The sequence below is a fragment of the Crocuta crocuta genome, unplaced genomic scaffold, assembly GCF_008692635.1.
Source record: "Crocuta crocuta isolate KB4526 unplaced genomic scaffold, BGI_CrCroc_1.0 scaffold13, whole genome shotgun sequence".
NCBI classification, from domain to species: Eukaryota; Metazoa; Chordata; class Mammalia; order Carnivora; family Hyaenidae; genus Crocuta; species Crocuta crocuta.
This window is the reverse complement of record NW_027530007.1, coordinates 5,186,830-5,198,911: the sequence shown is the minus strand read 5'-3', so window position 1 is coordinate 5,198,911 and position 12,082 is coordinate 5,186,830. Positions and strand designations below refer to the sequence as shown.

The following is a 12,082-nucleotide window of genomic DNA, read 5'->3' as shown; positions in this document are numbered from 1 at the left end:
CAGGGTGCCACCCCCCCCCCCCCCCCCCCTCCATGGGACCCTCTGACGGCCACCTTCCCCCAGGGGCCCTCTCCCTTCCTGCTCCCAGGGCCCAGGCCGTCTGTGCTGACAGTGGCCCAGCCATCTTCTTCTGGTTGGTTCTAACGTCTGCCCCTTTGTTCACTCGGCCGTGGCATTTCTGGCTGAGCCCTGGAGTAGCCACTAAGCTCAGAGCCCCTTGTTCCCCTCTCTGTCCCCTGATGAAGCCTCTCTGATTTCTGCAAATTCATTTCAGCTTGCAATTTTAGACTTTCTTTCAAAAGCCGGTTTTAAACGTCCTGATCTTCCTGCTCGTGGCTCTGCTCCAAATCGCACAGGGTCTGAACACCATTCTGCGGCTTAATTACCGTTATCCAAGGCTCAGAGAACCCGTCTCCAGAGGAGGCTGAGAAAGGAGCCAAGTGGTTTGTTCAAAAGAAACAAGCCCCGAGTGTTTAAGTTGCAGTGGATAATTGACCCTTTTCCTCCATAAATAAACCGTTGCTTCCCATCCCACTGTCCTGAGAAAAGACCTTAAGAGCAGAGTCTGTGCTGTGCCTATCGGGTAAAATTCATGGCTGAACTCAACTGTCCTCAAGAAATGCCTTTTAAAGAGATTTTTAAAGAAAGAGCCACCCCCTCCCCCCACCCCGGCCTAATAAATCCTTGCTATGTGCAGCCACGTGGGGCCTGATGGGGCCCCATTTGAACCTGAGCCACAAAGGCAGAGCCCCCTCACAACTGTTGCCTTGCTGGCTTTAAATAAATTTTTTTTAACATTTATTTTTGAGAAAGAAAGACAGACAAAGCGTGAGCAGGGGAGGGAGACACAGAATCCCAAGCAGGCTCCAGGCTCTGAGCTGTCAGCACAGAGCCCGACGCGGGGCTCAAACCCACGAACCTGATCATGACCTGAGCCGAAGTCGGATGCTTAACCGACAAGCCACCCAGGTGCCCCTGCCCTGCTGGTTTTAAATCCGGGGATAAACCCACTAGAGCATCCCGGTGATGGGCTGGTAGCCCACCCTCATCCCCAAGGGCTCGTCAAGCCCGGCCGATGGGAAGCAGGAGTCAGCTCAAGCGCACATTCAGACACTGAAAAAAGTCCCAAGTGTCCACCCCCCAACGGCCACCAGGTCTCTCCAGGGCCGTGCTGCCCCCCTGGCCACCGCAGGGCTCTTTCTCCCATCACAGGGATACTGGGGTCCCTGTTCCCTGGGGAGGAAGGTGGAGTTCGTTAACGCCACACACGGTCAGTGGCCGGGCTCCTTCCAGTGAAGCGGGCACATACAGTAAACCCACAAGCATGCACAAGTGTGTGTTCTGAGGTGTGTGTGTGTGTGTGACATCTACGTGTCTCTGTGAGGGGAGTGTGACATACACGCAATATATGTATCGCATATATACCCGTGAAACATAATATGTGTATACACGTGGAGAGATGTGTAATACACACGCTCCCAGACAGAGATGCGTGTGTTCTCAGATAAGTGACAGCTGTCTGTCAGAGGCTGACAGGAAGATTCTGGGGGATATTAGAAAGCCTTGTGGCCAAGCTACCAGCGGATAAGCACAAACGCCTGTGAGACGCGGAGCTTTCCAGGATCAATCGGGACAATGAAAACAGCAGACCTATATCTCAAATCATCTGAAGGCTTCTCTGTGGGCCTCGGCCGTCGGGGGAGAAAAGCTCCTGTAAATATTAGCAACGGCTGCAGCTGGGAGCTGGGGGGCTTCTTCCATCTGGAGAACTCTACGCTTCCGCCTCTACAAGGGCAAACTTGGTATTTCTGTCTTATCAAAGGCAGCTGAACAAAGGGGAAAGGAAAGCTCTGGGCCCCTCCGGGATGTGGGGGTGGGTGCTCCCTGGGGAGGAGCTGCCCTGGCCCCGTGGTGGGGACCGGAACCAGCATACCGCCAGCCCCAGCCCTGCTGGCTGAAGACCCAAAGCTCTCAGCCCCCGCCCCCTGAGGAGCCAGAGGAAGCAGAAGCTCATGTGCTCAGCCCCGGAATCTTCCTTCAGTATTAACCCCGCAACACGTATCAGATGGCGCTGAAGCCACAGAAACGGCCTGCAGGGGACTTCTACATTTTGTGGCATCTGAACATTAAATCAGTTAAGTAATTATGTTGTATTTACACGTGGAACTGGCTAATTTAACGCCAAGTGCTTAGTGGGAACGAAGAAGGCAGAGGCAGGTAGGCCTGTTAATTTCTAGAGAAAAAAAGTCGCTGTGCCTCAGGCTTACTCCTGCTTCTTGGGTCTTAAAGCCCCCCCAGTGAGTGCTGCAGGGAGGGGAGAGACAGGGGAGGAGGGGGAGAGGCGGTGGGGCGGGGCTGGACTGAAGGGCGGTGCTTAGGCTCCAACAGGGTCCCGTCAAAGTTCCTGCCCGCAAGGGACGGGTGCAGGTGACCTCTCACAGCACCGGGGTCTGCGCGGGTGTGACCAGCTGGGGTGAGGAAATGCTTCTGCACAGTGGTCCCCAGTGCCATGGCTGGGCCACGTGTCCGGGGTGCACACACACACCCAGGCGGGAAGGCAGAGGCAGAGCGGAAGGGTGGGCCCACCAGCCAAGGAGTGCCCGCAGCCACCAGAGGCTGGAAGAGGCAGAAGATCCTCCCTGGGGCTTCCGTGCCAGCGGCCCCAGGACACTCACACAGACATGACCAGTAGGAGCCGTGGGGGGCCCCGCCCCGGCCCCGAGTGTCCAGCCGCTCTCCTCGATTGTATGGGGGGGGGGAAGCACTGCCTCCCTTGTCTCACGGTTCCAAAGGACTGGCCACCACCCTGACCTAGGCCAAGGTCTCAGCGCCCCTCCTGTTCAATGTGGAGAGGGCTCCCCTGTGCCGAGAGATCTTTTTAAAACTCTAGACTACAGGGCAGCTAGAGGCCGGCAGCCTGCCGTCCCCACGTGGGGACATGTGCCACCTGGGCCTGGACTACCCCCAGGGGCCCAGACGGGGTGTGCGGTCAGAGAGTGAGCTGGTGGGCAGAGGGCGGGAGGCCAGCCTTACCCCTGCAGGGGTGCGGGGAGTGAGAAGGCCTGCAGGGGAGACAGAGCAGGTCTCCCCGAGGCGGGAAGGGCCTGCACCAGGGAGTCCCCAGGAGCAGGGCGGGGACGGCTGGGGCCCGGATCACCCAGCTTCTCTATGAGCAAAAAAACCCACAAGCACCAGTCCCCACCTGTCTGGTTCCCCGTTTCATTACTTAAAAAAAATGTGTCCTCTGGGGCGCCTGGGGGGCTCGGTCGGCCAAGCATCAGACTCTTGATTTCAGCTCAGGTCATGCATGATCTCATGGTTCGTGAGATCGAGACAAGGTGTGAGGCTCGGCTGCACGCTGTCAGTTCAGAGCCTGCTTGGGAGTCTCCCCCGCCACCTCCCCACCCCTGGTCTCTGCCCCTCCCTGCTCGTGTGCACACTGATGCTCTCTCTCTTTCAAAATTACAGATGCTCTCTGTGTGTGAGGACGGCAGGAAAACGCGAGCTGCGGCCCCGGGACACCTCCCTGTGAGAACAGCGTGGATGTGAGGACCCAGAGCTGTGGGCGTCCACAGAGGAGCTGCCACGCGTGTCCTGGAAACGCGAAGGGACTTGGGCGTCACAGGGGGAGGCAAGGGGCCACCCCAGGGAAGGAACTAAATCCTTCACGGGCACAACGTTCACCCTCCAAAAGCCTGCCCACCGCAGGGTGTCCACGGTGGGCCCAGAAACAACCCAAATGCAATGGGCCGCCTCCACGCAAAGACGCTTCTGTCGCAGCAAAGTCACGACCACAGAAGCGAGGACAGTGGNGGGAGGCGCCTGCAGGGGAGAGTGGAGGGTGAGGCTGAAACAGAGACGTCTCAGCGCCCGTTTCCTCGGGGACCACGGCGGGGAGCGGCTGGCCTGGGCCGGGCAGCCTGGGGGTCCTGGCCCCCAGGCTGAAGGACCCGTCACCCGACACGGGCCTGCCCCCACCGCTCCCCGGGTCGGGGGCACGGGGAAGGGTCCTCCAGGAAGGACATCCGCCAGCCCGGGGCCAGGCTTCACGCACGTTCCAGACAGGGACACCCCCCACCACCGCCATCTCTTGCTGGCCAGCCGGGCACCCCGCCCCTGCTGCTGGTCTCCTGAGACGTCTGTGTAGCCGGTGACCAGGCCTCCACCATCTGCCCCCAGAGAGAAGTGGGGGGGTGGTCTCCTTACCACGACTGGGGGCACCTCCAGGACCTTGTCCACGTTCTTCAATGACAGGGGCACGTACCACAGGGTGGCCTTGTTGGTCAGCTTTTTAGTACCTTCAGGGAAAAACACGTGAGTGATGACACAGGAAGGCCACAGGGAGTGCAGGGCACAGGGCAGGAGGGGCTGAAACACACCTCTCTGGCCCCCCATCCCCGAGGCCTTTTTGAAATTTTTTAAATATCTTTATTTATTTTTGAGAGAGAAGGAGCACACGCGGGCGAGAGGCTGAAAGAGAGGGAGACACAGAATCTGAAGCAGCTCCAGGCTCCGAGCTGTTAGCACAGAGCCTGATGTGGGGCTCGAACCCACTAACTACACGATCGTGACCTGAGCTGAAGTCAGACGCCCAACCGCCTGAGCCACGCACACCTGCTCAAGGCCTCATTTAGCCACAAGGTGAGAGCGTAGGCCTGGAGCACAGGGAGCCCCGGCCACTGCCACCACAATGCTGCCCCTCTGGAAGATGCCGGAAGCTTCAGATCACATACCTTCAGCCTAGGGGGCCCAGCCTGCCAGCATCTGCCAACACAGAGGGCTCCACGGGCAGCCACTGCCTCCTTGCGGGCACTTGACGGAAGGGAAGTTTGGTCCCCAACACGCCCAGAAGCCTGAGCAGCGTCGGGTGGGGCCCTCACTCGGCCACCTCCCAGAGAAGAGGGGACAAAGCCAGGGGACAAAGCCCAGGCTGAGCTAGAGTTCCGGCAAACAGGTCCAGCAGACCCTGAACTTCCAGTCAAGCACGCTCTGCGGAGAAGCTTCGTGCCACAGTGCTCCTCGGGGCACGTCCACCTGCCTGAGCAGCGCTGAGAAGAGCTCGCGCCACACGGGGGCCAGAAGGACAGTGGCACGTGGGTGTGAGGCTCAGGGAGTCACAGAGCCAGAGCACATGCAGGCAGCCCGGGGGTGGGGGGCCTGGCCAGGCCGCAGACCCCAGCACAGGTGCATGGCCAGCGGGGGGAGGCCCGTCCTTCAAGGTGGATGGCTTCACACCTGACGCTTGGATTCACTGCCAACTCAGCTCCCATCCAGAAGCTTCAGAGCAGAGTGCTGAGAGACGGCAGTGGGCCCCTGACTCCCGCTCTGGGCTGAATGATAGGAAACAGGGGCTATCAGAGAGGCCTGTCTGGGCTGAGAACCCTGGGCCAGAAAAGACCAGAAGCACTTAGTCCACTCCCCCTCACCTGTATCGGAGGAACCTGGAGCCCAGAGAGGCCAAGGGATTTACCTAGGGTCACACAGCAACTCAGTACCACTCTGAGTATAGGCCCAGGCAGGCCTCCGGGGTCCCAGTAATTTCAGGGGAATATTTGCAAGGATGCCTTCAAAATGCAGCTTCTCAACAGGGAAGATCCGCAGCATCGAGAGGAGGACAGCGGAGCCCCGTCCTGTCAGCTCTGTCTGTCCCAAGGGGTGGGGGGCTCAGGCCCCCTCCCCTAAACACAGCCGTCAGGACCACGCGGAGCCCCACGCTCCCGTGGGAGGAGGGCGAGCCCGAGGTGCCCGCGGGGCGGGGTCCCTGGCCCCGACGCGACGGCTCCACCAGGACCACAGGCTCCCCGGGCTTGGGAACCGCAGGCAAATAACACGGAAACTATTTTCACTGCACTTTGACCGAGAGCAAATCTGACAACCTGCTTTGGGGAATAAAGATTTCCTGCCTGACTCCACCAGAGCCGGCCTGACAAGCTGGTTTCCATGGAAACCCGCAGCGGCCCTCCTCCGGACCTAAATGAACACTGCAGGGCTAAGGAGGCAAAACATGCTAATTGTACTTCCTCCATCATTTAATAAAACCATCAAAAGACAATTGCAGCATTAAACACACCTATTTTAAAATCTTAAGGGCTCCCAGCTATTTTCTGGAGCAATTGGCAACAATCACATCCCAGTTAGCTTAATATTTTGACAGTTGCCGGAGATGAATGAGCCGACTCGGAGGCAAAAGCTTGCTGGTTGTCTGCTCGGCGAGTGCTCGCTTGGCTGCCTCCTGACGGGCTGCCCAGCCCCGGAGGAGGGGGACACACAGGACGGGGGGCCCCTGCCTGCTGGGGTCTCAGGTCCCTCCCCGCCATCAGAGTCACCCCGGCTCTGCTGGGCCAGACACTGCTGCAGGCGGTGGGGGGCGGGCACGGAGCTGGCACGGACAAGCGGCCGCAGCCCTGCCCTCCCCTCCTGGACACGTGGGCAGACAGACACACGTCAGGACAGAGCGGGAGGCCTGGGGAGACACAGGGTCCCAGAATAAGAGAGATTCGCACGGATCCAAACGCGGAAAGACAGAGAGAGAGATGCATAGACGTGGCAACTGGAGAAAGAAAAGTGAGAGAGGGGGGCGCCTGGGTGGCTACGTCGGTTGAGCGCCCAACTTAAGCTCAGGTTAGGAGCTCGCGGTTTGTGGGTTCAAGTCCTGCATCAGGCTCTGTGCTGACAGCTCAGAGCACGCAGCCTGCTTCGAATTTGGTATCTCCCTCTCTTTGCCCCTCCTCTGCTTGTGTGTGCGCACTCGCTCTCTCTCTCTCTCAAAAATAAATAAACATTCAAAGAAAAAAAAAGAAAAGAAACGAGAAAGAGATCCGCAGTCTGGAGGCAGCTGGTCCTTCGGCAGGAGGCTGGGAGGCAAGGTGACCAAGCCGTGCAGAGAAGCCACGGCCTCAGGGCTCCGGGTGTGACTGCCCCCTTCCCGTGTTACAGGGGAGGCCTGAGGTCAGCCGGGGGGACACCCGGGTCAGGGGCCCATCACTCGCTTCTCCCAAGGCTCTGTCTTCGCAGAGCATGGGGGGGGGGTCACAAAGCCCGTCCCTCCATCCCGCAAGGTGGACACCTGCCCCCCTCTCCTCGCCGCCGGTTTCCTCCGGCACAGGGTAGATGAGGCTCCGAGTGCCCACCCTGCAGGGAAGGAGCAGGGCTGAGGCTGAGGGGGCCCGGAGCCCGGGGGAGGCGCATTCTCGCTGGCAGGGGGGTGGGGGCTGCTCTCCCACCGACACGGCCCCGGTGAGCGCCTCCAGCCCCCACCACGGGGGGATCCCTCGGAAGTCAGGCAGAGCGTGTCGTTCCAGACAGAACCCTCCATCAGCCTCCCGTCTCCGCACAGAACCGCACATCTCCCCGCAGCCTCTGCCGGTTTGGTGGCTCGTCCGCGCCATCATCCCCCACCCCCCCACGTTTGCTTGGGGCCGAGGAAAGTGGCCCGGGAGGGGGGAAGACAGGACCGTTTCCCTCGGAAGTTCTCGATCCAGGGCTGAGTTTCTCTACCTTGGCGCAAGGACAAGCCTTCGTGGTGGGGACCGTCCCGTGAACCCCTGGCCTCCTCACGCTGGATGCCCGCAGCCTCGGGCCGACTGTGACTACCGACACCTGGGGCATGAGGGGCGCCGGGCCGGGGGTCCGCTGCCATGGAGCTGAGCTCCACTTTCGAAGTCAAGAACGCCCCTGGCCCCTGGCCTCTCCCCCGTTCGCCAACATCAGTTCTGTTCCTCAGGGGCTCCTCTTGGACCCAGTTTGGGACACGCCAGAAGAGGGGCTTCGATGACAGAAACGTGGAAGGCACGTCCCTGCCCCATTTTTGGTCACTGATTCCGTGACACGCTGAGCAGCAGCACTGCTGGGATGGCCCCCGACGATGCCAGCCACCGCCTAGGAGAGGCGGCCTGGGCCACAGAGGGACGGGCCACAGCGAGGCAGCACGGGGACCCCAAGGCCCCGCTGTGAGAAGACAGTACCAGGAACCCCTTTCTGTGCCACCACCTGAGGCATCCAAGGTCCCCCTGTGCCAGAGCTGCAACAGGGCCTGGGCCACAAACACGGGGCGCAGGGTGCTGGCCGCTCCCTGACCCCAGGCCTGGCGCTGAACCGTGCCCTGGGCCGTGGCTGGGCCTGCTGGGGTCACCGGGGCGCTCCAGGCCCAGGGGGAGGGGACGCCCGAGCCCCTTAAGCCCCTTAAAGTGCTCTGAGCACAGCACCCGGCAGGCGACCCCGGCTGAGGAAGGGGCGAGGGGGGAGAAGGGGCGAGGGGGCATCAGGGCCCAGGCAGCTCCTGCCTCCACAAGCTGCACAGACTGTCCTCTGCGCGGGAGGACAGGGTGGTCTGGGCCAGGGCGGGGACAGCGATGGACAAAGGGGCCTGCCCTCCTCTCAGCAGCCTGGTTATAAAAAGCAGCAGCGACTGCAAACCAGAGCCATGCTCCCCTGCAGAGGATGAAAAGGGTTTCCATGGTTACCACCCTGAGAAAGAGAATATTCAGATCCAACCGGAGTCAAAGGTTCGCCCAGTGAGCTTTCGGCCTAAGGCTGGTATGCAGGGGTGGGGGTGGCGCAGGACACCCCCCCTTACAGGGAAGGCCCAGGAAGGGGGTGGGGGGCGACCCCAGGGACCCCAGGTGGGTGGCTCGTGCCCTCCCAGCCCCCTGCCCCGGAGGGGCCGGTTGCCAGGCCACCAGGCCGGGAAAGCAGGATGGCCAGTGGCTGCCCCCCCAGGGCCGGGGCTGGAATCCTGCTCCAGGCACGTGCTCTTGGGCTCGCTGCTTATAACTCGGCTCTGTCTGCGAAACGAGGATGGCAGAAGTGCCTGCCCACAGGTGGGCTGAGAATTCAGGGAGGTCATTCACGGACAGCGTCAGGACCGGCCCCTGGTGCCGGGTCACACAAGCTGCGGCCACCTACGTACCGTCATCGTCGGGGAGACGTGATGTGCAAGTTACCTGTGAGGATGTTTTCAGACATCACGTTGACCTGGACTTCCACGGAATGCTTGGAGGTGTAGGTGATCTCCGCACTGACATGCGCCACCTCGCCGATGCACATGGGCGACAGGAAGTCGGTGCGCTCGACCCGGGCCAGGGCGGCCACGCAGCGCTCCTGCAGAGAGACCAGAGACGGGTCACCCGGTCACCCGCAGGGCAGGCCCTGCCCCTGGAGGGGCTCCTGACTTCGCCTTCCTTCCTTCCCACTGGGAAAGCGATGCCATTTTCCGACACCACACTTTCCTGATTGCAAAACCACAGGGGACGCGGGAATGCCCGGTGGGAACAGACACTCTCGACACGATCGCTAATGGGATTCTCTGAGCGGCCACGGCTACAAGTGGCGTCTTTCTTTTTTCTAAACTTTCTACAAAAGACGTCTGTTACTTGCATAATGAAAGGTAAGAAAAAAAAAAGATATACTCATCTTGGAACGTTTAGGAAATACGGAGAGGTAGACAGAAGAGGGGAAATCGCTCCTCCCATCTGAAGAGAACCCAGCTTTCTATTTTGAGGATGGAAAGGCTCTTCTCCCTAAGAATGGGCCCTTACTGGCTCACGTGCTGTTAGCCTCCTACAGACACGCGAAAACAAAGAGACGTGTCCGCAAAGTGCCCTTATTCTCACTCAACACTCGGGAGAATAAGCTGGCTGCGTTACAACCAGGGCCCTGCAAGCACTGTTCTTTTAGTTAAGGTTTATTTATCCTTCACACAGGCAACCCCTTCGCAGGACTCAAAATTCCGAAGGGTACACGGGGCACCAGGTCGGCCTCACGTCCCCCATCCCCAGCCACCCAGGGCGCCCCACGGTAACGGATCAGCGCGGCCACGGAAGACACCCACGCCTGGAGTGCCATCTGCAGGGCACACACATACTACTGTGGGCTCGCTCTCTGCCAGACGTGACAGACTTGCTCCTTCTTGCGCGCGGCACGCGGCCTGTGATTGACGTTTCACGCCGCTGCAAAGTACGGGTATGGGCAGAGAGAATGGAATATTCCTCTGTTAGAGATTTGGGTCAACACCAATTGTTTGCTGTTGTTTTTTTATTCACTCTTCTCCAATGAAGTTTTTATTTTTTTAAAGCTTATTTATTTGTTTTTTAACGTTTTATTTATTTCTGAGAGAGAGAGAGACAGCATGAGCAGGGGAGGGTCAGAGACAGAGGGGGGAACACAGAATCTGAAACGGGCTCCAGGCTCTGAGCTGTCAGCAAGAGCCCGACGTGGGGCTCGAACCCACGAACTGTGAGATCATGACCTGAACTGAAGTCGGACACTCAACCGACTGAGCCACCCAGGCGCCCCTGTTTATTTATTTTGAGAGAGAGAGAGGAGAGAAAAAGAGAGAGAGATCACAAGTGGGGAGGGGCAGAAAGAGAGGGAAAGAGAGAGAATCCCAAACAGGCTCTGTGGGGCTCAAAGTCGTGAACTGAGAGATCACGACCTGAGCCAAAATCATGAGACATTTAACTGACTGGAGCTACCCAGGCGCACCCCCCCCCCCAATTATTTCTTTTTAGAAATGATCCCGTGATGGATTCACTTAGGTGTTTTTCAGCACCGGGGACCGTGGCCCAGGCCGAAGGGACACACACCCTGGTGCGTGTTCCCAGAGCTCCTCCCAAAAGGACAGCAGCGTGTGACACGGCCGTGGCGCCTCCCAGTGCTCGTGCGGAGAACCACTTACTTCTCGTCTGTGCCGGTGTCAGAAGAGGGGGACTTCAGACCCTCACCGAGCACCTCTCCCACTTCCTGCCAGAAACCAAGCGTCTCTTCCAGAACACGGAGCACAGGTGTGGCTGCCCCCAGGCTGGGCGGGGGGCAGGGAGGGGGCGATGGGGCTCACTTTTGAGAGCCTGGCCAGCGGGGCCTGCAGGCGCTGGTACTCGCCTTCCCAGTTACCCCTCACAGGGGCCCCCGTCCAAGGGCAGGTGACGTTAAGCTTGCAGGTGACGGTCACTTTGAGCCCTGGCGGCACCACTCGCGGCACCGTGCCAGAATCCACCTGCTGCCTTGCAAGTGTGCGGACTCGCTGCCCCACCTCAAACAGACAGGACCTGCCTCTCTGGGAGGGACGGTCAGGGAACCTCCACCCTCACCCCTCCCAGGCGAGTCTCAGGGACATGGGGGTTGGGGTTCCTCCAGCGTCTGTTCCTATAAACGCGCCAGAGTCAGGTGTCAGCAAGACAGGGGCCGGGGCGATGGGAAAGGTCCTGGGGCTAAGCCGGGGCTACTCTGATCTGCACTCGCCCCCTAAGTCACAGGGATGTGAAAACCACATGCGCCCCTAGGTAGACTTCTGTGGTTGCAGCACCACCCACTGGTAGAAAGCTGGAAAGACACGCTCTAAGCTGAGCAGGACAGGAGCGAAGGCCCTGCCTCTGGGCCGCGTGCTGGAATTATCCGGCGCTGTTTGCAAGACCCGGATTGGAATGAAACCGGGTACCTTCACGGGAGAGTGGGTAAGCTCTGGCACGGACACACTGGTGCGCAGGTAACATACATGCATATAGACTCATCATTTCTAATGGAAATGCAGCCTATTCTTACATCTGTCCACGTCGAAACCTTGAGTGGACCTGAGCTCTCTCACGGCCACGAAATCATCCCGTCACCCACAGTACAGGGCCCCCCTTGTCCACGGGGGATTCCTCCCAAGACCCCCACTGGAAGCCTGACACCGCGGGTGGTCCCGAACCCTATATGTACTGCTTCTCCCCCACCCCCACCCCCATGATAAAGTTCTACGTTCGACACACTAACTAATAAAACAGAACAACTGTAACAATGTGCTGTAATAAAGCCACGTGAACATGGCCTCTCTCTCTCTTAGTGTGTTTCTTCCGGGGACCACGTGAGATGAGAAAATGCCTGTGTGACGAGATGCAGGAGGTGAGTGAGGTGGGCAGGTGACACAGAGTTAGGCTGGTATCTGACGGAGCATCACAGTGATGGTCATCTGCTTCTGGAGCATGGGTAAACCAGGGTAACGGACCGCGGGCGGGGAGGGGCAGGGGGTGCCTTGTGCGCCATTCCGGGGAGTGAGAGTGAGTCAGCGTGCCTGCCCTCAGCCTGCGTTCCGTTCGGATGACAA

General features: G+C 59.6%; 1 protein-coding gene across 2 annotated transcripts in view; it reads right to left on the bottom strand.

Annotated features, from left to right (window-relative positions):
• The window catches only part of ACOT7 (acyl-CoA thioesterase 7), an 86,138-nt gene that overhangs the window by 50,253 nt on the left and 23,803 nt on the right, over positions 1-12,082 (bottom strand). For both annotated transcript variants that reach the window (XM_077763879.1, XM_077763878.1), the window contains exons 3-4: positions 8,943-9,099; positions 4,207-4,298 (exon numbers count right to left, since the gene is read on the bottom strand). In XM_077763879.1, the coding sequence (XP_077620005.1) occupies positions 4,207-4,298; positions 8,943-9,099 (249 nt within the window). The remainder of the gene's footprint in view (positions 1-4,206; positions 4,299-8,942; positions 9,100-12,082) is intronic.